The sequence below is a fragment of the Bombina bombina genome, chromosome 6 (genome assembly GCF_027579735.1).
Source record: "Bombina bombina isolate aBomBom1 chromosome 6, aBomBom1.pri, whole genome shotgun sequence".
NCBI classification, from domain to species: domain Eukaryota; kingdom Metazoa; phylum Chordata; class Amphibia; order Anura; family Bombinatoridae; genus Bombina; species Bombina bombina.
Genome location: NC_069504.1, coordinates 454,747,619 through 454,773,164, shown reverse-complemented (window position 1 = coordinate 454,773,164; position 25,546 = coordinate 454,747,619). Strand labels below are relative to the sequence as shown.

At 37.6% G+C, this 25,546-nt stretch overlaps 1 protein-coding gene across 1 annotated transcript in view; it reads right to left on the bottom strand.

Moving 5' to 3' along the window:
- The window catches only part of LOC128664462 (follistatin-related protein 4-like), a 1,075,469-nt gene that overhangs the window by 492,424 nt on the left and 557,499 nt on the right, over positions 1-25,546 (bottom strand). Inside the window, exon 5 of the mRNA XM_053719289.1 lies at positions 24,834-24,954. Within this exon, the coding sequence (XP_053575264.1) occupies positions 24,834-24,954 (121 nt within the window). The remainder of the gene's footprint in view (positions 1-24,833; positions 24,955-25,546) is intronic.

The window sequence follows — 25,546 nt, the reverse complement described above, 5'->3', positions numbered from 1 at the left end:
GGGTGCTGTGTGTGCTAGGGGCTATGTGTACTAGGCGTTGTGTGTTGCTAGGTGCTGTGTGTGCTAGGTGCAGTGTGAGCTAGGTACTGTATGTGCTAGGTACTGTATGTGCTAGGTACTGTGTGTGCTAGGTACTGTGTGTGCTAGGTACTGTGTGTGCTAGGTACTGTATGTGCTAGGTACAGTGTGTGCTAGGTGCAATGTGTGCTAGGGGCAATGTGTGCTAGGAACATTGTGTGCTAGGTATAATATGTGCTAGGTACAGTGTGTGCTAGGTATAATATGTGCTAGGTACAGTGTGTGTGCTAGGTGCAATGTGTGCTAGGTGCAATGTGTGCTAGGTGCAATGTGTGCTAGGTGCAATGTTTGCTAGTTGCAATAGGTACAATGTGTGTTAGGTATAATATGTGCTAGGTACAGCATGTGCTAGGCAAGGAGGGTGCTGGGCACGGCGTGTGCTAGGTACAGCGTGTGCTAGGTATAATATGTGCTAGGTACAGTGTGCGCTAGGTATACTAGGTGCTAGGTACAATGTGTGCTAGGTACAATGTGTGCTAGGTGCAATGTGTGCTAGGTGCAGTGTGTGCTAGGTACATTGGGTGCTAGTTATAATATGTGCTAGGTACAGTGTCTGCTAGGTACAGTGTCTGCTAGGTGCAATGTGTGCTAGGTGCAATGTGTGCTAGGTGTAATGTGTGCTAGGTTCAATGTGTGCTAGGTGCATTGTGTGCTAGGTGCATTGTGTGCTAGGTATAATATGTGCTAGGTATAATATGTGCTAGGTGCAGTGTGTGCTAGGTGCAGTGTGTGCTAGGTGCAGTGTGTGCTAGGTGCAATGTGTGCTAGGTGCAATGTGTGCTAGGTGCAATGTGTGCTAGGTGCAATGTGTGCTAGGTACATTGTGTGCTAGGTATAATATGTGCTAGGTACAGTGTGTGCTAGGTATAATATGTGCTAGGTACAGCATGTGCTAGGCAAGGAGGGTGCCGGGCACGGCGTGTGCTAGGTACAGTGTGTGCTAGGTATCGTGTGTGCTAGGTATCGTGTGTGCCAGGTATCGTGTGTGCCAGGTATCGTGTGTGCTAGGTATCATGCATACTAGGTGTCATGCGTGCTAGGTTCAATGCTTGCTAGGCTTAATGTGTACTAGGTACAGCGTGTGCTCAGCAAGGTGGGTGCTGAGTACGGCGTGTGCTAGGTACAGCGTGTGCTAGATACAGCGTGTGTCATGTATAATTTGTGCTAGGTACAGCATGTGCTAGGCACTGCGTGTGTTGGATACAATGTGTGCTAGGTATAATATGTGCTAGGTACAGTGTCTGCTAGGTGCAATGTGTGCTAGGTGCAATGTGTGCTAGGTGCAATGTGTGCTAGGTTCAATGTGTGCTAGGTTCAATGGATGTATAGAGACTTTCTTTTACCTATTTTACTAAATACGATTTCCCTATGTTGCTTCATACTCAGTATCTGCACCCTCTATCACTACATCCTATGTTCTCTAGATGCAGTGTGTGCTAGGTGCAGTGTGTGCTAGGTACAGTGTGTGCTAGGTACAGTGTGTGCTAGGTACCGTGTGTGCTAGGTTCAATGTGTGCTAGGTACTGCATGTGCCAGGCAAGGGGGTGCCGGGTACGGCGTGTGCTAGGTACGGCGTGAGCTAGGTACCGTGTGTGCTAGGTACCATGTGTGCTAGGTACCATGTGTGCTAGGTACCGTGTGTGCTAGGTACAATGTGTGCTAGGTACAATGTGTGCTAGGTACAGTGTGTGCTAGGTACAGTGTGTGCTAGGTACAATGTGTGCTAGGTACAGTGTGTGCTAGGTACAGTGTGTGCTAGGTACAGTGTGTGCTAGGTACAGTGTGTGCTAGGTACTTCATGTGCCAGGCAAGGGGGGTGCCGGGTACGGTGTGAGCTAGGTACGGCATGATCTAGGTACCGTGTGTACTAGGTACAATGTGTGCTAGGTACAATGTGTGCTAGGTACAATGTGTGCTAGGTACAATGTGTGCCAAGTACGGCATGGGCTAGGTACAGTTTGAGCAAAGTACAGTGGGTGCTAGGTACAGTGTGTGCTAGGTGCAGCGCGCGTTAGATGCAATGAGTGCTGGCTATGGTGAGTGCTCGGTTCACTGTGTGCTGGGTACTGCGTGTGCTAGGCAAGGTGGGTGCCGGGTGCTGCGTGTGCTGAGCATAGTGTGAGCTAGGTACAGTAGGTTCCAGGTACTATGCGTGTTTGGTACAATGTGTCCTAGGTATGAAGTGTGCCAGGTACAAGGTATGCTGGGTACAATTTGGGTTAAGTACAGTGTGTGCTAGGTATATTGTGTGCTGGGAACTGTGTGCGCTGAGTATGGTCTATGCTAAATACAATGAGTGAAGTACAGCGAATGTGTGCTGGGTACGGCATGTGCTAGGTGTAATGAGGGCCAGGTGTAGTGGGTGTTAGGCACAATAAGTGCTGGGTAAAGTATGTACTAGACACAATGTGCATATTACTTGTCTCTGGAATTAAATCTAATCTATAAGTATCACCCCCCCCCTTATTTCTAGAGCCCAAACTATATGATATATCAATGCTTGAACAGCTATTGCAATCGGACCTGCGTGTCCGATCCTTTTGTTTGTATATGTTTGAACAGGGGTCCTGTGTGTCCCCAAGTGTTACCTTTCCCTGCAATTTATCTACGATATATCAATGTTTGAACAGCTATTGCAACCAGACCTGCGTGTCTGATCCTTTTGTTTGTGTATGTTAGATCAGGGGTCCTGCGAGTCCCCAAATGTTACCTCTTATTCTAAAACCGAATAAAAATTCATTTAAAAAAAAAAAATTTGGGATAAACTGTAAATACACATTCTGCATTATTATTCCCTTAACTACTGAGCTAATAATGTGGTGTGGATGGTGACACTATAATGATACTAAAGTATGGATTTCTCAATTAAAGTCACAGGCAGGTGGTGGGTCAGGGACAGTTAAATGACTCAACAAACATAAAAAAAAAATGTGTTTAACCATAACCAAGCCAAGGAATTTCTGTTTTCAGCTTTGGAAATGCCCAATTTCAGATGCAACAAACAATGAGTTTATTATTCCACTAAATACTGGCTTATACCAATTGTAACAGAAAAAAATGTGTTTAATAATGCAAAATAAATAAACTCATTATTTATCTATAAAAAAAAAAAAAAAAGTAATCTGACATAATGTATGTTGCCTTCTTTCGTTAAGGTTACTCAAGAATGTTCTATATTTAAGTCATACGCACCCATAAGCTACATAATCATGTTTCCTTGTAAGCTTTATATACTAGTGATAAATATATATATATATATATATATATATATATTTATATATATATAACTGCTAGTAAATAAGAAATAGAAAAATGGCATCTGCAGATTTCTTCATAAAGTATAAAAACATCAACTTTATTGTATCATCTTTAAAACAATCTCCACTACATCATACAAAAAGGCGAGCAAGCTAGGTCTTCCGTGTTTTGGCGTGAGCCTTAAAGGGACAGTATACACTCATTTTCATTTAACTGCATGTAATAGACACTACTATAAAGAATAAGATGCACAGATACTGATATAAAAATCCAGTATAAAACTGTTTAAAACTTACTTAGAAGCTCTCTGTTTAGCTCTGTTGAAAAGGCAGTTGGAAAGCCCACTGCAAGTGGCAAATAAGACACTCCCCCTCCCCCTGCTTTTGCATATGAAAATACCCTTTACGCAAACAGGAGCAAGCTGAAGAAGGTAGCTGACAGTGTTCTCATAAAACCTTGGGGCTTGGTTTTGAGTCTGAAAATCAGAGCAATGTTATTTAAAAATAAGCAAAACTATATATTTAAAAAAAACAAACTTTATGGGCTATATAAATAGATCATTTACAAAACATTTATGCAAATAAAACATGAGGGTATAATGTCCCTTTAAACATAGACCTTAAAGTACCCTTGTTCAGCATTATCTAAACATTTTATTTATGTACATAGTCAAAATGGCAATTCCTTTCCCTAGACAGCAATTGAGCAAATAAAAAATCCTACTAGATGAAGCAATAAGTATTGGATTCTGTGCAGACAATACGTTTTCTGGATACATAGGGGCCTATTTATCAACCTGTCAACCGCAAATATGCTGGAATTCCGCAGCATAAATGTGGAGAGCTTGATTCCCCTTATTTATCAAAGCCTACAGACCGGCAAAAGTAGAATTTTGTGACATAACATACGATCCGCCGGTCTCAGTCCGACACAGATTGATAGTTACGTCACTACAGATGTTCCGAATGCAAATTCGGCACTATCTGACTACTTTTGCTAGTTATCAAAAATCTACCAGGTACACTTGCCACTATTCCGGCCCAGCGTACCTGGTTTTCAATCCGTCGCTCTGGAGGCCGTGGATGCCATAGGAATCAATGGGAGTCTGAAAGTAGCGAAAGCTTATGTTCGCTGCTGCCCGATATCCCATTGATTCCTATGGTATAATAAAAGTTATGTTTTTCACCTAACACCCTAACATGTACCCAGAGTCTAAACACCCCTAATCTGCTGACCCCTACACAGCCGCCACCTACATTATACTTATTAACCCCTAATCTGCCGCCTCGACATTGGCACCACCTAAATAAGTTATTAACCCCTATCCCGCACACTGCAACTAAATAAAGTTATTAACCCCTAAACCCCTGGCCTCCCACATCACTAGCACTTAATAAACCTATTAACCCCTAAACTGCCAGCCCCCCACATCGCCATAAACTAAATTAAACTATTAACCCATAAACCTAACAACCCGCTAACCTTACATTAAATATTAACTCATCCCTTTGTTATAATAATTTTAAACTTACCTTTAGATTTAAATTAAACTATATTAAACTATGAATTAATATACCCTAACTATTATACTAAAATTACATTAAACTATATTAAATTAATAATTACCTACCCTAACTATTATAATAAAAATACATTCAACTATATTAAATTAATGATTAATCCAACCTATCTTTTAAACTAAAATTACATTAAACTATATTAAAATAAAAATTAATCTAACCTAACTTTTAAACTAAAATTACATAAAACTACAAATTAAATTAACTATATTATATATTTAAACACCTAACTCTACTCAAATAATTTAAATCTACACTAAAAAATTACAAAGTTACAAAAAACTAAGTTACAAAAAATAACAAACACTAAGTTACACAAAAAATAAACACTAAGTTACAAAAAATAAAAAAGAAATTATCAAAGCTTTAAACTAATTACACCTAATCTAAGGGCCCTATGAAAATAAAAAAGCCCCCCCAAAATAAAAAAAAATCCCTAGCCTACAATAAACTACAAATAGCCCTTAAAATGGCCTTTTGCGGGGCATTGCCTCAAAGTAATCAGCTCTTTTACCTGTAAATAAAAAATACAAACAACCCCCCAACAGTAAAACCCACCACCTACACAACCAAGCCCCCAAATAAAAATCTAAATAAAAAAGACCTAAGTTTCCCATTGCCCTGGAAAGGGCATTTGGATGGGCATTGCCCTTAAAAGGGCATTTAGCTCATTTGCAGCAAAAAAACCCTAATCTAAAAATAAAACCCACCCAATAAACCCTTAAAAAATCCTAACACTAACCCCTGAAGATCCGACATCCATCCTCCAAGAAGCCGGAAGAAGTCTTCATCGAAGCGGCAAAAAGTCCTCCAAGAAGCCGGCCGAAATCTTCATCCAAGCCCGCAGAAGTCTTCACCCAGACGGCATCTTCTTTCTTCATCCATCCGGCGCGGAGCGGGTCCATCTTCAAGACATCCGACACGGAGCATCCTCTTCTTCCGACGGACTAATGACTAATGAAGTTTCCTTTAAATGACGTCATCCAAGATGGCGTCCCTTAGATTCTGATTGGCTGATAGAATTCTATCAGCCAATCGGAATTAAGGAAAAAAAAATCCTATTGGCTGTTGCAATCAGCCAATAGGATTGAGTTCACATTCTATTGGCTATTCCAATCAGCCAATAGAATGTGAGCTCAATCCTATTGGCTGATTGAATCGGCCAATAGGATTGAAGTTCAATCCTATTGGCTGATTGCAACAGCCAATAGGATTTTTTCAACCTTAATTGCGATTGGCTGATAGAATTCTATCAGCCAATCGGAATCTAAGGGACGCCATCTTGGATGACGTCATTTAAAGGAACCTTCATTCATCGTTAGTCCTTCGGAAGAAGAGGATGCTCCACTGATCCAATCAGCCAATAGGATTGAGCTTGAATTCTATTGGCTGATTGGAACAGCCAATAGAATGCCAGCTCAATCCAATTGGCTAATTGGATCAGCCAATAGGATTGAAGTTCAATCCTATTGGCTGATTGCATCAGCCAATAAAACATTTTCAACCTTAATTCCGATTGGTTGATAGAATTCTATCAGCCAATCAGAATCTAAGGGACACCATCTTGGATGACGTCACTTAAAGGTACCTTCATTCAGCAAGAAGACGTCGGAAGAAGAGGATGCTCCGCGCCAGATGTCTTGAAGATGGACCCGCTCTGTGCCGGATGGATGAAGATAGAAGATGCCGTCTGGATGAAGACTTCTGCCCGTCTCAAGGACCATTTCTGCCCATCTGGAGGACCACTTCTGCCGGCTTTGTTGAGGACATCTTGCCGCTTGGATGAAGACTTCTCCCGGTAAGTAGATCTTCGGGGGTTAGTGTTAGGATTTTTTAAGGGTGTATTGGGTGGGTTTATTTTTAGGTTAGGGCTTTGGGCCACAATAGAGCTAAATGCCCTTTTAAGGGCAATGGGGAGCTTAGGTTATTTTAGTTAGGGTTTTATTTGGGGGGTTGATTGTGTGGGTGGCAGGTTTTACTGTTGGGGGGGTTGTTTGTATTTTTTTTTTACAAGTAAAAGAGCTAATTTATTTGGGGAAATGCCCTGCAAAAGGTCCTTTTAAGGTCTATTGGTAGTTTAGTTTAGGCTAGGTTTTTTTTTTATTTTGGGTGGGCTTTTTTATTTTGATAGGGCTATTAAATTAGGTGTAATTAGTTTAAAGATCTTGTAATTTGTTTTTATTTTCTGTAATTTAGTGTATGTTTTTTTTGTAATTTAGCTAATTGTATTTAATTTAGGGAATTGTATTTAATTTAGGGAATTTATTTAATTGTAGTGTAAGGTTAGGTGTTAGTGTAACTTAGGTTAGGTTTTATTTTACAGGTCAGTTTGTATTTATTTTAGCTAGGTAGTTAGTAAATAGTTAATAACTATTTAGTAACTATTCTACCTAGTTAAAATAAATACAAACTTGCATGTAATATAAAAATAAACCCTTAGCTAGATACAATGTAACTATTAGTTATATTGTAGCTAGCTTAGGGTGTATAGGTAAGTATTTAGTTTTAAATAGAAATAATTTAAGTAATGATAGTAATTTTTCTTTAGATTTGTTTAAATTATATTTAAGTTAGGGGGTGTTAGGGTTAGGTTTAGACTTAGATTTAGGGGTTAATAAATTTAATATAGTGGCGGCGACGTTGTGGGTGTTTAATAAAGGGGGGGTTAATAAACCTGTAGATAGGTGGCGGCGATGTTAGGGACAGCAGATTAGTGGTTAATAATATTTAACTAGTGTTTGCGATGCGGGAGGGCCTTGGTTTAGGGGTTAATAGGTAGTTTATGGGTGTTAGTGTACTTTTTAGCACTTTAGTTATGAGTTTTATGTTACAGCGTTGTAGCGTAAAACTCAGAACTACTGACTTTAGAATGCGGTACGAATCTTGACAGGGTAGGGTGTACCGCTCACTTTTTGGCCTCCCAGGACAAGCTCGTAATACCGGCGCTATGGAAGTCCCATAGAAAAAAGACTAAACGCAATTTGCGTAAGTTTATTTGTGGTAAGGCTAAAAGAGTGTGCGTTGCCCCTAAATCTGCAACACGTAATACCAGAGGACATAAAAAAGCAGCGTTAACGCTTTTTCACCTTACCGCATAACTCGTAATCTAGCCGAATGTTTGTCTGAACTTTAACTATGGCTGGACTGCTATAATGTTTTTCCTTTTTCTGTTTGCTTCTGTGTCATTCTTGTTTTGATATCCTTACTGACAGTGTGACGTTGTTATACTACCATCAATTGTGAATGGATAATGTTAGATACATTTTTTCTATTTAATTACATTGACATACCACAATACCTAAGTGTTGTTTTGTTTTCCTGCAAGGGGGCATGCTCTCTATTTATTGAACTTTGACATGTTTTTCATATCCCCTTTGTCTACTGGACATCTGCTTATGTTTACTTGGATTCTGGTGCTCTCTCTTGAATTCTGGATGTGACACAGTAGCAGTTAACGTGTTTTGCGCGCCACACACCTTACATTCTGGTAGAGCTATGCTGTGCCACACTCTGTCTTCTCTGCTGCTTTATATAACATTGATTACCACTTTTTAGACATTTTTTTGTGTACGACATTTTTTACATATTTTTGTAATTATTTTTAAGGGAGACGTCCCTTTGGATCTTACAAGTGTGATAATGGCATGCATGCTTAATATTGTTCAATAAATTGTTTTATTTTAAGATTTCATATATTTTAATTATGTATCCTCAGTATATCCGTGCTAGTTTAACGCTGCCTCTTTTTGGTTTTATTTTTGCACTCTGTCTTCTCAACATTGTTGTTGCTTGAGATGATGCCCACCTATTGCTGACTATTGGCTTGGACTGTACTACTCTATTGCATGATTTGGTCCTTTTCTTTTTCCAAAAACTGCCGAACTTGGTTGCTGACTAAACCTTGTCCATTTGATTTATCACGTCCAGGGTGTAATCCTTACATCTGGTGTTGTATGTACTTTCCAGTCATTTATTAACCTATGGGCAACTTCCTGAATGAATCCATGAAAGGATGAATTGTACCTTTGTCTGTTTGGGCTAATTCCTTGGTTATCATTCTGCCCTGCATTTCTCCTGTCAAGGTTGTCATCTGACAATTCCTGGAGAGCATCCAGGATTGGGAGACTGGGAGTACATAGCATACTAACTGCACACAAAGCACACTCTTTGTCTCTGAACACCTCACCCTCAGCACTCTCAGAAAATGACTAAGAAATCTATTGGCAAAGAGTCTACATGAGTTCCAGAGTTTGCCTTCCCATTTAAATATTAAAAAGCATGGAGTTTACTAAAATACATTCTCTGGTGTGTGTGTGTGTGGGGGGGAGGGGACAGAATTTTTTTTTTTTTATGTTTTATTGGGAAATCCTGGCATTAATCTACACTTTGAATTAATTGAATATATATTTCATTGTAATTAAATTAACTGCCAGTATGCCAACAACAAAAGATTAATAAAGTCACAAAAAAGGGGACTAATTAGTCTAACAGATTACATTTCTTAATCAAAACATTTTTTATTTTTTTTTTAAATTCATTCTGTGTAAAGCAAACCCACCTATTAGGGATTACTGTAAAAAACTTGTATTCCAATCCATGAGAGCATTTACAATATAATTGCAAAAACGAATGTTTTATTCGAAATTGTTATCTGTGAGCTGTGTCCCATGGTTGTGAAATATCCTTGCAATACATATATTAATTATAGTCATAAAGATAAGAACTACACATGATATTATTGTCTATTAAAGATAAAAACAATAATTAATACATACTTTTATTTTTTTTCTTCTTGTGTAAAAAAAAAAGAAAAAAAGATGCGTGACATTTACTTATGTAAAGTAACATAATATGTGTCAGAACCAAAGCCTTTAAGTAACTGATCTCCTGCAGCATTAAATATACTATTTATAAAAAACAATAGGTTTAAAATGTAAATAAATATCTAAGAAAAAACATAGGCCTAGTTTCCATTGGTGGCGTTAACTCTGAGATAATGGGGCCAATTTATCAATGTCTGTCCGACATGATACGCTGTAGCGTATCATGTCCGACAGACATCGCTGAATGCCGACAGCACACGCTGTCTGCATTTACCATTGCACAAGCAGTTCACCAGATCGCGCCTTTAAAATGAATGCAGCTCGTTCCCATTACCAGACCAGTATCCGTATCAGGTTGGACAGATATTGATAAATCGTCCCGATGTGTTAAAAACTAGAGAATAATGTTTTGCTAAGGTCAAGATTGTGAAATTTGAAAAGTTAATAAATTATGGGAAAGCCATTCAAAAGATGTTTTCAGGTGAACTGGATTAGCATTGTTGAATTGTACCTGCACAAGGTACAGAGGTTGTACTACAAATATTTTAAAACCTTACAAGTTTTTAAATGGATTTTAAATGCTTAAAACTTAAAAACAAACACCTAGATTATGAGTTTTGTGTTCGTGTTTTAACGCTGAAAAAATTTCAGCGATAAAACAGCACTGCAGCCATTACAAGTCTTGTCGGTATAGCTGTACCGCAAGCCTTTTAGCCTGTAACGCAACTTCAGTCCCGCACACGTAAAAATTAAGTTTTTTCATGGGACTTCCATAGCGCATCCATTATGAGTTTGAGGTGAGGCTAAAAAGCTTGTGTTCCAGCCTATACCAACAAGATCCATTCCGCAATCTGAGACCAGTAGTTATGAGTTTTACGCAAAAAAAACTGTTACATAAAACTCATAACTAAAGTGTTACAAAGTACACTAACATCCATAAACTAGCTATTAACCCCTAAACCGAGGCCCTCCTGCATCACAAACACTATATTAAAGTTATTAACCCTTAATCTGCTGCTCCCGACATCACCGACACTAATAAAATGTATTAACCCCTATTTCTCCGCTCCCCAACATCGTCACCACCAGGTAAATTTGTATTTATTTTAACTAGGTAGTTAGTAAATAGTTAATAACTATTTACTAACTAGTCTACCTAGTTAAAATAACTACAAACTTACCTGTGAAATAAAAATAAAACCTAAGCTAGCTACAATATAACTATTGTTATTTAGTTTTAAATAGGAATTATTTAGTTAATAATTGTAAGTTTAATTTAGCTCTATTTAAATTATGTTAGGGGGTATAGGGGTTAGGTTTAGGGTTACAGTTAGGGGTAGGGTTACTTTAGGGTTAGGTTTAGGGGTTAATATAAAGTTTCATTTACGTTGTTGCGATGTTGGGGGATGTAGGTTTTGGGGTTAATAACTTTATTTAGTGGCGGCTATGTCGGGGAGCGGCGGAATAGGGGTTAATAGATTTATAATATTGTGGGTGATGTTGGGGTGCAGGGGAATAGGGGTTAATAACTTTAGTATAGTGGCGGCGATGTTGGGGATGGCAGATTAGGGGTTAATAGGTTTATTTAGGCGGCAGCGATATCGGGAGCGGAAGATTAGGAGTTAATAACATTATGTAGGTGCAGGCGATGTAGGGGGCAGCAGATTAGGGGTGTTTAGACTCTGGGTTTATGTAAGGGTGTTAGGTTTAAAAGTTACTTTATTTTTCCCCATAGACATCAATGGGGCTGCGTTACGGAGCTTTTCATTCCGCAATCGCAGGTGTTAGTTTTTTTCTAAACAAAAAATTGGGGATTGAATCTCCAAAAAAATGTACACTTGGATAGCACTCTTATTCCCTACTGTGGAATAGTTTGACTGAGTTACAAGATGGCGGATCAGTGAATTAAATTAAAACATAGCTTTTATTGGACTTATATTAAAATTAATGGAAAAGGACAATACCTTTAAAAACCCAGGAATGAATCAACTTGGATAGGAATTAAGCGGAGCTTAAAGTTAACCAGATTGATAACTGCTATAATATAAATAGCAAATATAGATGATTAATCTTGAGACTTAGATTTGGTCAGATCTGTAAGTTATCCAATTCTAATAAGAGTAGGAGTTAACACATAAAGATGTGAAAACATTCATTGTTACAATGAATGATTGAAACAAATATCTGGCTGTGAGGTGTAATGATTATGGTATCTTGTGGTATACCATGTACTTGTGTGTGATGTTCAGTATATTCTAATCGCTCACACAGCAATATCCCCCTTGGAGTACAATGAGCCTTGTTACTCTGTATCTTATTCCTTATACTACTGTATTAATCTAGTATAAGCAATAGTCTTACTAAGTTAAGAATGTAAATATATAAGAAACAATAATAATAGCAGATTTTGCTTCCTTGGTATTGTTTAACCACAGCGCTGATGTCAGTGTCTCAATTACAGTAGATAGATATTAGCTTTTAAAGTCTTTTTATCAGATAACGTATATGATAAAAAGATTTTAAAAGCTAATATCTATCTACTGTAATTGAGACACTGACATCAGCGCTGTGGTTAAACAATACCAAGGAAGCAAAATCTGCTATTATTATTGTATCTTATATATTTACATTCTTAACTTAGTAAGACTATTGCTTATACTAGATTAATACAGTAGTATAAGGAATAAGATACAGAGTAACAAGGCTCATTGTACTCCAAGGGGGATATTGCTGTGTGAGCGATTAGAATATACTGAACATCACACACAAGTATATGGTATACCACAAGATACCATAATCATTACACCTCACAGCCAGATATTGGTTTCAATCATTCATTGTAACAACGAATGTTTCTCTTGTTAAGTGTATCCAGTCCACGGATCATCCATTACTTATGGGATATTAACTCCTCCCCAACAGGAAGTGCAAGAGGATTCACCCAGCAGAGCTGCTACATAGCTCCTCCCCTAACTGCCATTACCAGTCATTCTCTTGCACCCAAGGAATAGATAGGATGTGTGAGAGGACTTTGGTGATTATACTTAGTTTCATACCTTCAATCAAAAGTTTGTTATTTTATAATAGCACCGGAGTGTGTTATTCCTTCTCTGGTAGAATTTGAAGAAGAATCTACCTGAGTTTTTCTATGATTTTAGCCGGAGTAGTTAAGATCATATTGCTGTTTCTCGGCCATCTGAGGAGAGGTAAACTTCAGATCAGGGGACAGCGGGCAGATTAATCTGCAAAGAGGTATGTAGCAGCTTATTATTTTCTGACAATGGAATTGATGAGAAAATTCTGCCATACCGATATAATGTAAACTCAGCCTTAAATGCAGTAGCAGCAACTGGTATCAGGCTGTCATGTATGTATATTTTACACTTCAGTATTCTGGGGAATGGCACTTCACTGGAATTATACTGTATGCATAAAACTTTAGCCTAATTTGCAGGGACTAGCAACAGGCTTTTTAATAACACTCAATTTATTAATGTTAAACGTTTTTTGCTGGCATGTAAAATCGTTTAATTTTCTGAGGTACTGGGTGAAAAAATGTTTTGGGCACTATTTTTTTCCACTTGGCAGTCGTTTTATTTAATTTATGACAGTTTACTGATCTCTCTCACTGTTATGTGTGAGGGGGAGGGGCCTTTTTTGGTGCTTTTGCTACGCATCAAAAAATTCAGTCAGAAGTTTATTGTCTTCCCTGCATGATCCGGTTCATCTCTACAGAACTCAGGGGTCTTCAAAACTTGTTTTGAGGGAGGTAATCACTCACAGCAGAGCTGTGAGATTGTAGTTGACTGTGATAAAAAAACGTTTATTTCTGTATTTTTTTTTTTTCTGCTATCAGGGTTAGTTATCCTTTGCTAATGGGAGCAATCCTTTGCTAAAATTGTGTTTTTTACAAAGATTTGATGCTATAACTTTTCAGTTTATTAATTTTCAACTGTCATAACTTTTTCTGTGCTTCTTATAGGCACAGTACGTTTTCATATTATAGTAAATTACTTGAAAAGTATTTCCAAGTTCCTAGTTTATTTGCTAGTGTGTTAAACATGTCTGATTCAGAGGAAGATATCTGTGCTATATGTGCTAAAGCCAAAGTGGAGCCCAATAGAAATTTATGTACTAACTGTATTGATGCTACTTTAAATAAAAGTCAATCTGTACAAATTGAACATATTTCACCAAACGAGGGGAGAGTTATGCCGACTAACTCGCCTCACGTGTCAGTACCTGCATCTCCCGCTCGGGAGGTGCGTGATATTGTAGCGCCGAGTACATCTGGGCGGCCATTACAAATCACATTACAGGATATGGCTACTGTTATGACTGAAGTTTTGGCTAAATTACCAGAACTAAGAGGTAAGCGTGATCACTCTGGGGTGAGAACAGAGTGCGCTGATAATATTAGGGCAATGTCAGACACTGCGTCACAATTTGCAGAACATGAGGACGGAGAGCTTCATTCTGCGGGTGACGGTTCTGATCCAAACAAACTGGATTCAGATATTTCAAATTTTAAATTTAAGTTGGAAAACCTCCGTGTATTACTAGGGGAGGTGTTAGCGGCTCTGAATGATTGTAACACAGTTGCAATACCAGAGAAAATGTGTAGGTTGGATAAATATTTTGCGGTACCGGCGAGTACTGACGTTTTTCCTATACCTAAGAGACTTACTGAAATTGTTACTAAGGAGTGGGATAGACCCGGTGTGCCGTTCTCACCCCCTCCGATATTTAGAAAGATGTTTCCAATAGACGCCACCACACGGGACTTATGGCAAACGGTCCCTAAGGTGGAGGGAGCAGTTTCTACTTTAGCTAAGCGTACCACTATCCCGGTGGAGGATAGCTGTGCCTTTTCAGATCCAATGGATAAAAAGTTAGAGGGTTACCTTAAGAAAATGTTTGTTCAACAAGGTTTTATATTGCAACCTCTTGCATGCATTGCGCCTGTCACGGCTGCAGCAGCATTTTGGTTTGAGTCTCTGGAAGAGACACTTGAATCAGCTCCATTAGATGAGATTACACACAAGCTTAAAGCCCTTAAGTTAGCTAACTCATTTATTTCAGATGCCGTAGTACATTTAACTAAACTTACGGCTAAGAATTCCGGATTCGCCATTCAGGCATGCAGAGCACTGTGGCTAAAATCCTGGTCAGCTGACGTTACTTCTAAATCTAAATTGCTTAATATACCTTTCAAAGGGCAGACCTTATTCGGGCCCGGGTTGAAAGAAATTATCGCTGACATTACAGGAGGTAAAGGCCATGCCCTGCCTCAAGACAGAGCCAAACCTAAGGCTAGACAGTCTAATTTTCGTTCCTTTCGTAATTTCAAAGCAGGAGCAGCATCAACTTCCTCTGCACCAAACAGGAAGGAGCTGTTGCTCGCTACAGACAAGGCTGGAGACCTAACCAGTCCTGGAACAAGGGCAAGCAGGCCAGGAAACCTGCTGCTGCCCCTAAGACAGCATGAATCGAGGGCCCCCGATCCGGGAACGGATCTAGTGGGGGGCAGACTTTCTCTCTTCGCCCAGGCTTGGGCAAGAGATGTCCAGGATCCCTGGGCGTTAGAGATCATATCTCATTGATACCTTCTAGACTTCAAATTCTCTCCCCCAAGAGGGAGATTTCATCTGTCAAGGTTGTCAACAAACCAAATAAAGAAAGAGGCGTTTCTACGCTGTGTACAAGATCTTTTATTAATGGGAGTGATCCATCCGGTTCCGCGGTCGGAACAAGGACAAGGGTTTTACTCAAATCTGTTTGTGGTTCCCAAAAAAGAGGGAACTTTCAGGCCAATCTTGGATTTAAAGATCCTAAACAAATTTCTAAGAGTTCCATCGTTCAAAATGGAAACTATTCGGACAATTTTACCCATGATCCAAAAGGGTCAGTACATGACCACAGTGGATTTAAAGGATGCTTACCTTCACATACCGATTCACAAAGATCATTACCGGTATCTAAGGTTTGCCTTTCTAGACAGGCATTACCAGTTTGTAGCTCTTCCATTCGGATTGGCTACGGCTCCGAGAATCTTCACAAAGGTTCTGGGTGCTCTTCTGGGGGTACTAAGACTGCGAGGAATTGCGGTAGCTCCGTACCTAGACGACATTCTGATACAAGCTTCAAGCTTTCAAACTGCCAAGTCTCATACAGAGTTAGTACTGGCATTTCCAAGGTCGCATGGATGGAAGGTGAACGAAAAGAAGAGTTCTCTCTTTCCACTCACAAGAGTTCCCTTCTTGGGGACTCTTATAGATTCTGTAGAAATGAAGATTTACCTGACAGAAGACAGGTTAACAAAGCTTCAAAATGCATGCCGTGTCCTTCATTCCATTCAACACCCGTCAGTAGCTCAATGCATGGAGGTGATCGGCTTAATGGTAGCAGCAATGGACATAGTACCCTTTGCACGCCTACATCTCAGACCGCTGCAATTGTGCATGCTAAGTCAGTGGAATGGGGATTACTCAGACTTGTCCCCTACTCTGAATCTGGATCAAGAGACCAGAAATTCTCTTCTATGGTGGCTTTCTCGGCCACATCTGTCCAGGGGGATGCCATTCAGCAGGCCGGACTGGACAATTGTAACAACAGACGCCAGCCTACTAGGTTGGGGCGCTGTCTGGAATTCTCTGAAGGCTCAGGGACAATGGAATAAGGAGGAGAGTCTCCTACCAATAAACATTCTGGAATTGAGAGCAGTTCTCAATGCCCTTCTGGCTTGGCCCCAGTTAACAACTCGGGGGTTCATCAGGTTTCAGTCGGACAACATCACGACTGTAGCTTACATCAACCATCAGGGAGGGACAAGAAGCTCCCTAGCAATGATGGAAGTATCAAAGATAATTCGCTGGGCAGAGTCTCACTCTTGCCACCTGTCAGCAATCCACATCCCGGGAGTGGAGAACTGGGAGGCGGATTTCTTAAGTCATCAGACTTTTCATCCGGGGGAGTGGGAACTTCATCCGGAGGTCTTTGCCCAAATACTTCGACGTTGGGGCAAACCAGAGATAGATCTCATGGCGTCTCGACAGAACGCCAAGCTTCCTCGTTACGGGTCCAGATCCAGGGAGCGGTTCTGATAGATGCTTTGACAGCACCTTGGACCTTCGAGATGGCTTATGTGTTTCCACCCTTCCCAATGCTTCCTCGATTGATTGCCAGAATCAAACAGGAGAGAGCATCAGTGATTCTAATAGCGCCTGCATGGCCACGCAGGACTTGGTATGCAGATCTAGTGGACATGTCATCCTGTCCACCTTGGTCGCTACCTCTGAAACAGGACCTTCTGATCCAGGGTCCCTTCAAACATCAAAATCTAATTTCTCTGAAGCTGACTGCTTGGAAATTGAACGCTTGATTTTATCAAAACGTGTTTTTTCTGAGTCAGTTATTGATACCATAATACAGGCTAGGAAGCCTGTTACCAGAAAGATTTACCATAAGATATGGCGCAAATACTTATATTGGTGCGAATCCAAGAGTTACTCATGGAGTAAGGTTAGGATTCCGAGGATATTGTCTTTTTTACAAGAAGGTTTAGAAAAGGGTTTATCCGCTAGTTCCTTAAAGGGACAGATTTCAGCTCTGTCCATTCTTTTACACAAACGTCTGTCAGAAGTTCCGGACGTTCAAGCTTTTTGTCAGGCTTTAGCTAGGATCAAGCCTGTGTTTAAAACTGTTGCTCCACCATGGAGTTTGAACTTAGTTCTTAATGTTTTACAGGGGGTTCCGTTTGAACCCCTTCATTCCATTGATATCAAGTTGTTATCTTGGAAAGTTCTGTTTTTAATGGCGATTTCCTCGGCTCGAAGAGTCTCTGAGTTATCTGCCTTACATTGTGATTCTCCTTATCTGATATTTCATTCAGACAAGGTAGTTCTGCGTACTAAACCTGGGTTCCTACCTAAGGTGGTCACTAACAGGAATATCAATCAAGAGATTGTGGTTCCATCTTTGTGTCCTAATCCTTCTTCGAAAAAGGAACGTCTGCTACACAATCTAGATGTAGTCCGTGCCCTGAAATTTTATCTACAGGCAACTAAGGATTTTCGACAAACGTCTTCCCTGTTTGTCGTTTATTCTGGTCAGAGGAGAGGTCAAAAAGCTTCGGCTACCTCTCTCTCCTTTTGGCTTCGTAGCATAATACGGTTAGCCTATGAGACTGCTGGACAGCAGCCTCCTGAAAGAATTACAGCACATTCTACTAGAGCTGTGGCTTCCACTTGGGCCTTTAAGAATGAGGCTTCTGTTGAACAGATTTGCAAGGCTGCAACTTGGTCTTCTCTTCATACTTTTTCCAAATTTTACAAATTTGACACTTTTGCTTCTTCGGAGGCTGTTTTTGGGAGAAAGGTTCTTCAGGCAGTGGTTCCTTCCGTATAACGAGCCTGCCTGTCCCTCCCGTCATCCGTGTACTTTAGCTTTGGTATTGGTATCCCATAAGTAATGGATGATCCGTGGACTGGATACACTTAACAAGAGAAAACATAATTTATGCTTACCTGATAAATTTATTTCTCTTGTAGTGTATCCAGTCCATGGCCCGCCCTGTCACTTTAAGGCAGGTAATTTTTCCATTAAACTACAGTCACCACTGCACCCTATGGTTTTCCTTTCTCTGCATGTTTTCGGTCGAATGACTGGTAATGGTAGTTAGGGGAGGAGCTATGTAGCAGCTCTGCTGGGTGAATCCTCTTGCACTTCCTGTTGGGGAGGAGTTAATATCCCATAAGTAATGGATGATCCGTGGACTGGATACACTACAAGAGAAATAAATTTATCAGGTAAGCATAAATTATGTTTTTCACATCTTTATGTGTTAACTCCTACTCTTATTAGAATTGGATAACTTACAGATCTGACCAAATCTAAGTCTCAAGATTAATCATCTATATTTGCTATTTATATTGTAGCAGTTATCAATCTGGTTAACTTTAAGCTCCGCTTAATTCCTATCCAAGTTGATTCATTCCTGGGTTTTTAAACGTTTTGTCCTTTTCCATTAATTTTAATATAAAGTCCAATAAAAGCTATGTTTTAATTTAATTCACTGATCCGCCATCTTGTAACTCAGTCAAACCATTCCACAGTAGGGAATAAGAGTGCTATCCAAGTGTACATTTTTTTGGAGATTCAATCCCCAAATTTTTTGTTTAAAGTTCACTAGTACGCAGCACCTTACAATGATACTTTAGACATAAGGGTGGAATAGAGGATTTACCTCCTTCCCCCTAGTATTATTATATATTGGTATCAATAACTATATTCCCTGTTCACAACCAGTGGTGCCATTGGGCCCTCTTTCTCTGTTGTTAGGTTTTTTCTAACCTGCTCTCCCCATTGATGTCTATGGGGAAAGCGTGCACAAGCACGTCAAAACAGCGCTTGTATTGTGTGCGTCATGGAGCTCAACGCAGCCATATTGCACGCACAAGCTGGCTGTTTGAAAACTTGTAATGGCTGCACTATAGGGGGTTAAATAACGCAATTTGTTGCATTCGTTAATTTCCCTATAGCGCGCATAACTCGTAATCTAGCTGTAAGTAAAGCTTTACATTTAGAAAATCTGACAGACTAGAATGCAGGTCAATGTTAAAGAGCATCACATTAAATGTGGCTACTTTATTTCTTTTTTATATTTTACATAGTGTTGTGACTAAATAGATAATAAAACAGAGAAAAAAACACATTAATAAAAACCTAATTTACAGCAACAGCATACAAAAAAACAATACAATCAAAAAATGTAGATGTTCCTTATAAAAGGCATTCACTAGGTTTAGCTTATTAGCAGAGTAAATTTTGCATTCTATAATAAAGTACAATGTTTAAAAAGCAATATATAATTAAAGTAATCTGCAAGTAAAAGCAAAAACTTTTCTAAAAGGTCTACAATAATTTGATCCAAATTATGCTATCCCATGAGGTGTATTTAGCGCTCTGTTAGCAACACTGTCTCAATTTTATAGATGTAACTTTTATTTTGATGTTTGAATACAGAATTGTTCAGAGAAGAAAAAAGAAAATCGATGCCGGTAAGCTAATAAATTATTTCCTACTTTGTTCTGATAGCTGCAACAACTTGAAAGAAAACCACATGCAGAGACAAAAAATAGCCAAGGGCATGCTATGGTGCATAAAATGTCAATATCTAACACTTATGATGGTTTGTTCTAACTGATACCACCATTACAATAATGCTTGAGAGCATCATAGTTTGAACTAGAATGCCTGAAGTGAGAAATTAAGTATTTTGATTAGGTGACATTGCACCTAAACAAAGTTGTTTTGCATATAAAACATATTATCTAAACTGATGTAATATATTGAGAGACTCAATGTCTAGCAGTTTACATAAGCAGATGTGCTTTTGTTATGAAGAAATGTATTAAACCAAAATTAACACCTACATGCAATACAGAATTGCTTTCTGAAAATGATGTGCTGCTAGCTTCAATTAGTTCTACAGCAATATTGTCAGACCAAGCTTTTTCATTTCTTGCAGAGAAATTTAATCAGTATCCTATACCTATTGCTCAGCATCTTACTATTAAGTGCTTTGACAGTCTTTACAGAATATAGACAACATTAGTAGCAAACATTTATGGTTTTGAAGTAGACCAAATGATAACAAGTGAAGCAAAAAACTATTTTTGTAAATTACTTTGTTTAAGGGTTCACATTTATCAAAACCAAGCGCGAGAGCCCTTGTGGTGTAGGTTTGATCATGAGAACCTGCAACTCCAAGTTATAAAGGTGCTTCCTATACTCTCCACCACTTCAGGGGATTTATTTGTCAAGGATTATTTACAAGCCCTGCTCTTGGTCAATTAGTTGCACAAGAGTAAGGAACAGGGCTGTACAAGCAGTTGCTTGTGCAAAGTAAAATCCTGGCAGCAGATTTTGCCTTGCAGGTACAGAATGTGAGCAGACACTTTCCTTGGCTGGGAACTTGTCCAGCGGCACCTACACCATGTTCAATAGGGGGTTTGGAATGAGCTTGACAAAATTAAATAGGTAGCCAGATTTCACTTAGAGGAATAATTGCAGAGAATATATTTTTTACTTCTTGACCTAATTTTCAGGTAGTTATATTATGTAATATGTTGTTTTTGTTATTATGGTTACCTCTTTAGGTTAGGTTTGGGATGAGAACAATTTTGGCTGCTATTTAAATTCTTAAGAGCCATCTTATGCATAGGATGTTAGTCTTGTTTAGCAAGTTTATTGGCAGCTTGGACTGTGTTTGTGTTATTTGGTGGTATCAAGTTTACTTAAACAATTAATATAGATTACAAAGTTTACACCAATTCGTGTTTTGTTGATTATTGTTTTGTTTTTTGTTTTTTTAAACCACAAACATTCATATCTAGATATGGAGAGTTATTAGGTTTCTTCTTGTTTTAAAATAAAAATATAGATGTACATTTTTTTACGACCAGTTTAAAAAGTAACTGTATTGCATACATTTAAATAGTTGAGACAACCCACATTGAAGATGCCTTTAGACAGGTTTCTTGATTTTTCTTATTTTCTCCTTTAAAAAAACAACTTTATAGATGTGTACTTTATGTCTCAGACATCTAACATGTCATTATTTTTGTCATGAAGAGTGTATTGAGGAAAGTTCATAATGAGAGAAATAGCTGTTATCATCAGAAGAATGTCCTGTACCATTATTCGGAACACAGTAGTATATACGTAAAATGATTAAAGAAATACAAGATTTATTTAAATGAAAATGTACTACTGTCTTTTTTTTACCTATGCCATCAGTTTTTTATATATATAAAAAAATAATAAAAACAATATTATTAAAAATCATGTAACAGTTTTATTTTTACTGTTGTATTTTGTATATGTGGCTTTCTGTTTAACACTATAAATTTGCTTATAAGAAAATAATTTTTGATATAATTAAGTTCTATGTTAATATTACTCTAATACAGTGAATGAGGTTTAAAACATTAGAAGATAAGAAAGATTTGTTTTGCAACATACATATAAAATAATAAAATGCAAAGACTAAAGCAATTTAAATTAAAAACTACAGGTATGCTAAATAAAACATTTCTGATTGTCTGTTAATAACAACAAAATAATAATATTAATAAGGACCCAAAATGTTGAATTCAGTTTTTTTTTATTTATATGTATGCTCACTTGCAAGTGCACATTTTCTATATGAAACAAAATAAAACTTCCCATCATATCGTAAGCCATTCATTCTAGTTTTAATAATATTGCTCTTCTATTTAGTTTTATAGATTTATAATGTACTATGTTATATATTTTTAATTCAATCTGAGGTCTGATCAGATACTTAGATTGTAACAGAAAGATGTTTTTTCTAATAATATGATTCTTCTTTTATGCATAATAATATCTTATTAGAGTTTTAAACAGTTGCCTGGAATAGATAAAACCTTCTTAAAAGCTAATAAACTTTTTTAAGCTTTGATTTTCCAAGATTTTTCTTATTTAGCAAACAGATAACATTCATATTTTTGCTTCAAAAAGTCATAACAATTACATTTTCTTTTTACATCTAATATTATTTAACATCTTGTCCTTTCTTTCTGCTAGCAAACTGTTCTGGATAGAATAGACATCCAGTTTTAACATGTAACACACCTTTCCTAACATAATGCAAACTGCCGTGTAGCTCTTCTTTGAGATTTTTTTATCATATTATTTAGTAATACTCTATATAGTGTATGTTTTATTTGTAACAAACCTTTGCCTAGAGGTTGAACCTCACTTGCAAACTCACAGAAGTCTGAAACATTTGACTAGACAGCCATGTTTCTTATTGAGACAGGGATTGCCTGATATTTTAGGACTGGGCTGTTATATTTCATGAAAGTTCTTCTTCATGAAAGGCCCATTTTTGACTAAAAAAAGGCCACACCTAGGGCTCCATGTACAAAGCAGCGAAAGCGGCTCCGGAGCCCTTGCAGAGCTTCCTGCAATGTAAGACTGATATGCTACTGGATATTTTTTCTCTGTGAAGGGGCATAGTGTGCTAAAAGAACCTACACCCTGAGTTGCAAATATAAATGAACAGGCATGGAAGTTATTCTAGCTTTTGTTCTATCTCAGGAGTGCTGTTCTCTCTCTTTTGATATTTATGTAAATTACTCTTGGGTCTCCCTAAGAGTAATGGGTAAGCCAGACGTGGAGCTCATGCACACATGCCCTTAGAGAGATACAACTGCACCTCACTGATGAGGCCCACAGAAGGCCGAAACGATCGTCTGGGGTTGTTGTTTCTCTTGTTCAGAGAAGAATTGCCTGGTATTTCGGCGCTGGACTTTCATTGGGCAGCATCAGACTGATATGCTACAGGATATTTTTTCTCTGTGAAGGGGCATAGTGTGCTAAAAGAACCTGCACCCTGAGTTGCAATATAAATGAACAGGCATGGAAGTTATTCTAGCTTTTGTTCTATCTCAGGAGTGCTGTTCTCTTTCTCTTTTTTCATATTTATGCAATGTAAGAAGCAGTGGTCATTAGACCGCTGCTTCTTACACCTTGCACTACCTCTGAGGTGGCGAGAGAAAATCACAGAGAGCTTGCTCGCTCTCGGTGATTGACAGACCATTCAGTCGCGTGATTGGTCGTGCGAATGAAGGGGCGGGCATTACACACTCCAATGAGTGTGTAATGATACATACGGGCAAGCAGATCAACAACGCTGCCCATGTGTAGCGAAGGCGGACGGACAACTTTGTGAGTTGAGAAGCTGTCCGCCTGCCGGTTAGAGCATGGAGCCCCTAGAGTAGTTATTAGCCATAGAAAAGCTATTAATTTTTTTATTTCCCAGTTGACTCACTCTTTTTTTATAAACATTTGCACCTTATCAATAGTTATATCAAATTCAAATATTTAATTTCAAGTATTGTTTTAATGTTTATAACCTATTATACCATATTTGACCTTTGCTTCCTTATCAACTCATAAAAAATGTAAATAGATCACAAATGCCAAGTAATTAAAATACATTGATTAACATCAGCCAAGATTAAACATTTTTAAAACCAATTAACATCTGGTTTGCTGCAATAGTTTTTTAGCAGCAGAACTCCACCCACCACTTGCCTAACTTGAAGGAACCAATCTGGAATTGAGTCTGTAGACAATAAGGCTAGCCATGATCATTGTGTTAGTATAAAATACAATATTTTGCTTTTGTTGACTGATAAAGCCATTCAGATAACAATATGTAGCAGTGTTAGCTCTCAAAGCTTTGGGAATTAAAAATATTAAATTTACACGAAATTACATGAAAAGGGGAAAAATAAATAATGAATGTATATTTCAAAGATCTTAAGCTATGCATACCTAAACATTTTATATACAAATCTTAAGGGGTTAACTATCCATTTAAAGGGGATAGAACTTAAATTCGATGACATTTGAGAACAAAGAGCATCAGAAACATAAAATTGAAGATTTGATTATTTTATTGCTAAGTTTGCTTAAAGCATTTGCATGTTTTCTTTCAGCAGTTATAACTTATTTCACTATTTCTATTTTACAATTATATCATTACTATTAGTTCAATCACCAGAGTATACAGATTACAAAATAACTTTTTAGCTTCACAAATATAAGTTTGAGTTGGTTTTAAATAGCAATAATACTGGAAGATTTAAAATTGTATTTTAAACTCAGTCAAAATTATTGTACAAAATATTGATATACAATCAACGCAATTTAATATACATTTATAACCGCCATCCACAAAGAACCACACAATTTTTCTATAATCGCAATAAAAATATGCTATGTATTTAGTAGTATTGTTAAACATGATGCTAATATACAACTCAATGTAGAATGAAGGCCAAGTTATGAAAGCAAACGTCAACTTCCTTCTAGAAATGATTTCAATGTCTTATTATAACAGAAATAATATTATTTTTTTTAATTTGTTGCTCTTGTCAGATAAACTCTTGTCAGATAAACTCTACAAACCTTTGTTTCTATATATCTATATATGTATTTGAAAAATGCCACTTTGCAGTCAATTATAGTATTTTAAATACAATTTAAAGCTGTAACTTACGGAATGCAGTGTAGAACTCAGGAAGTGTTAGGAAGCCATCATTGTTGTAATCATCAAATCGCAACAAATCTGCCACTGTACAATCCAAGAAATTGTCTTCTAGTTCCTCATCCTTTGTGAACTATGCAAAAATGTTAAAATAAAACAAACATTAAAAAATATCAAATGAGTATCTAACTATATTAATGCATATATATATATATATATATATATATATACACTGTATATATACACATACACACACATATATGCTGTGTATATATATATATATATATATATATATATATATATATATATATATATATATATATATATATATATATACATACTTTTGTCTTGTTTTAGACTGTCATTTTTGCTTTGTATATTTGCAGCCCATAGAGTATAGTAACTTCAGTTTTCATTTTACATGTTTTTTTATTGTATTTTAAGCACAAATAAATATACTATTGGATACTTATTTGTAGTGCTGTCTGTTTTTTGTTATATAATATATGGGAGGGTGTTCAGCAACAGGATATGTCCTATATATTATTGAAGATAAATGTACCCCACAGTGCTCCATACAACTGTAAAAATAAATAAAACCAATACAAATGATAAACTTTAATTAAAGGGACATGAAACCCACATTTTTTCTTTCATGATTCAGATAGAGAATACGATTTAAAAAAAAAAGTTTCCAAATGACTTCTGTTATCAAGTTTGCTTCT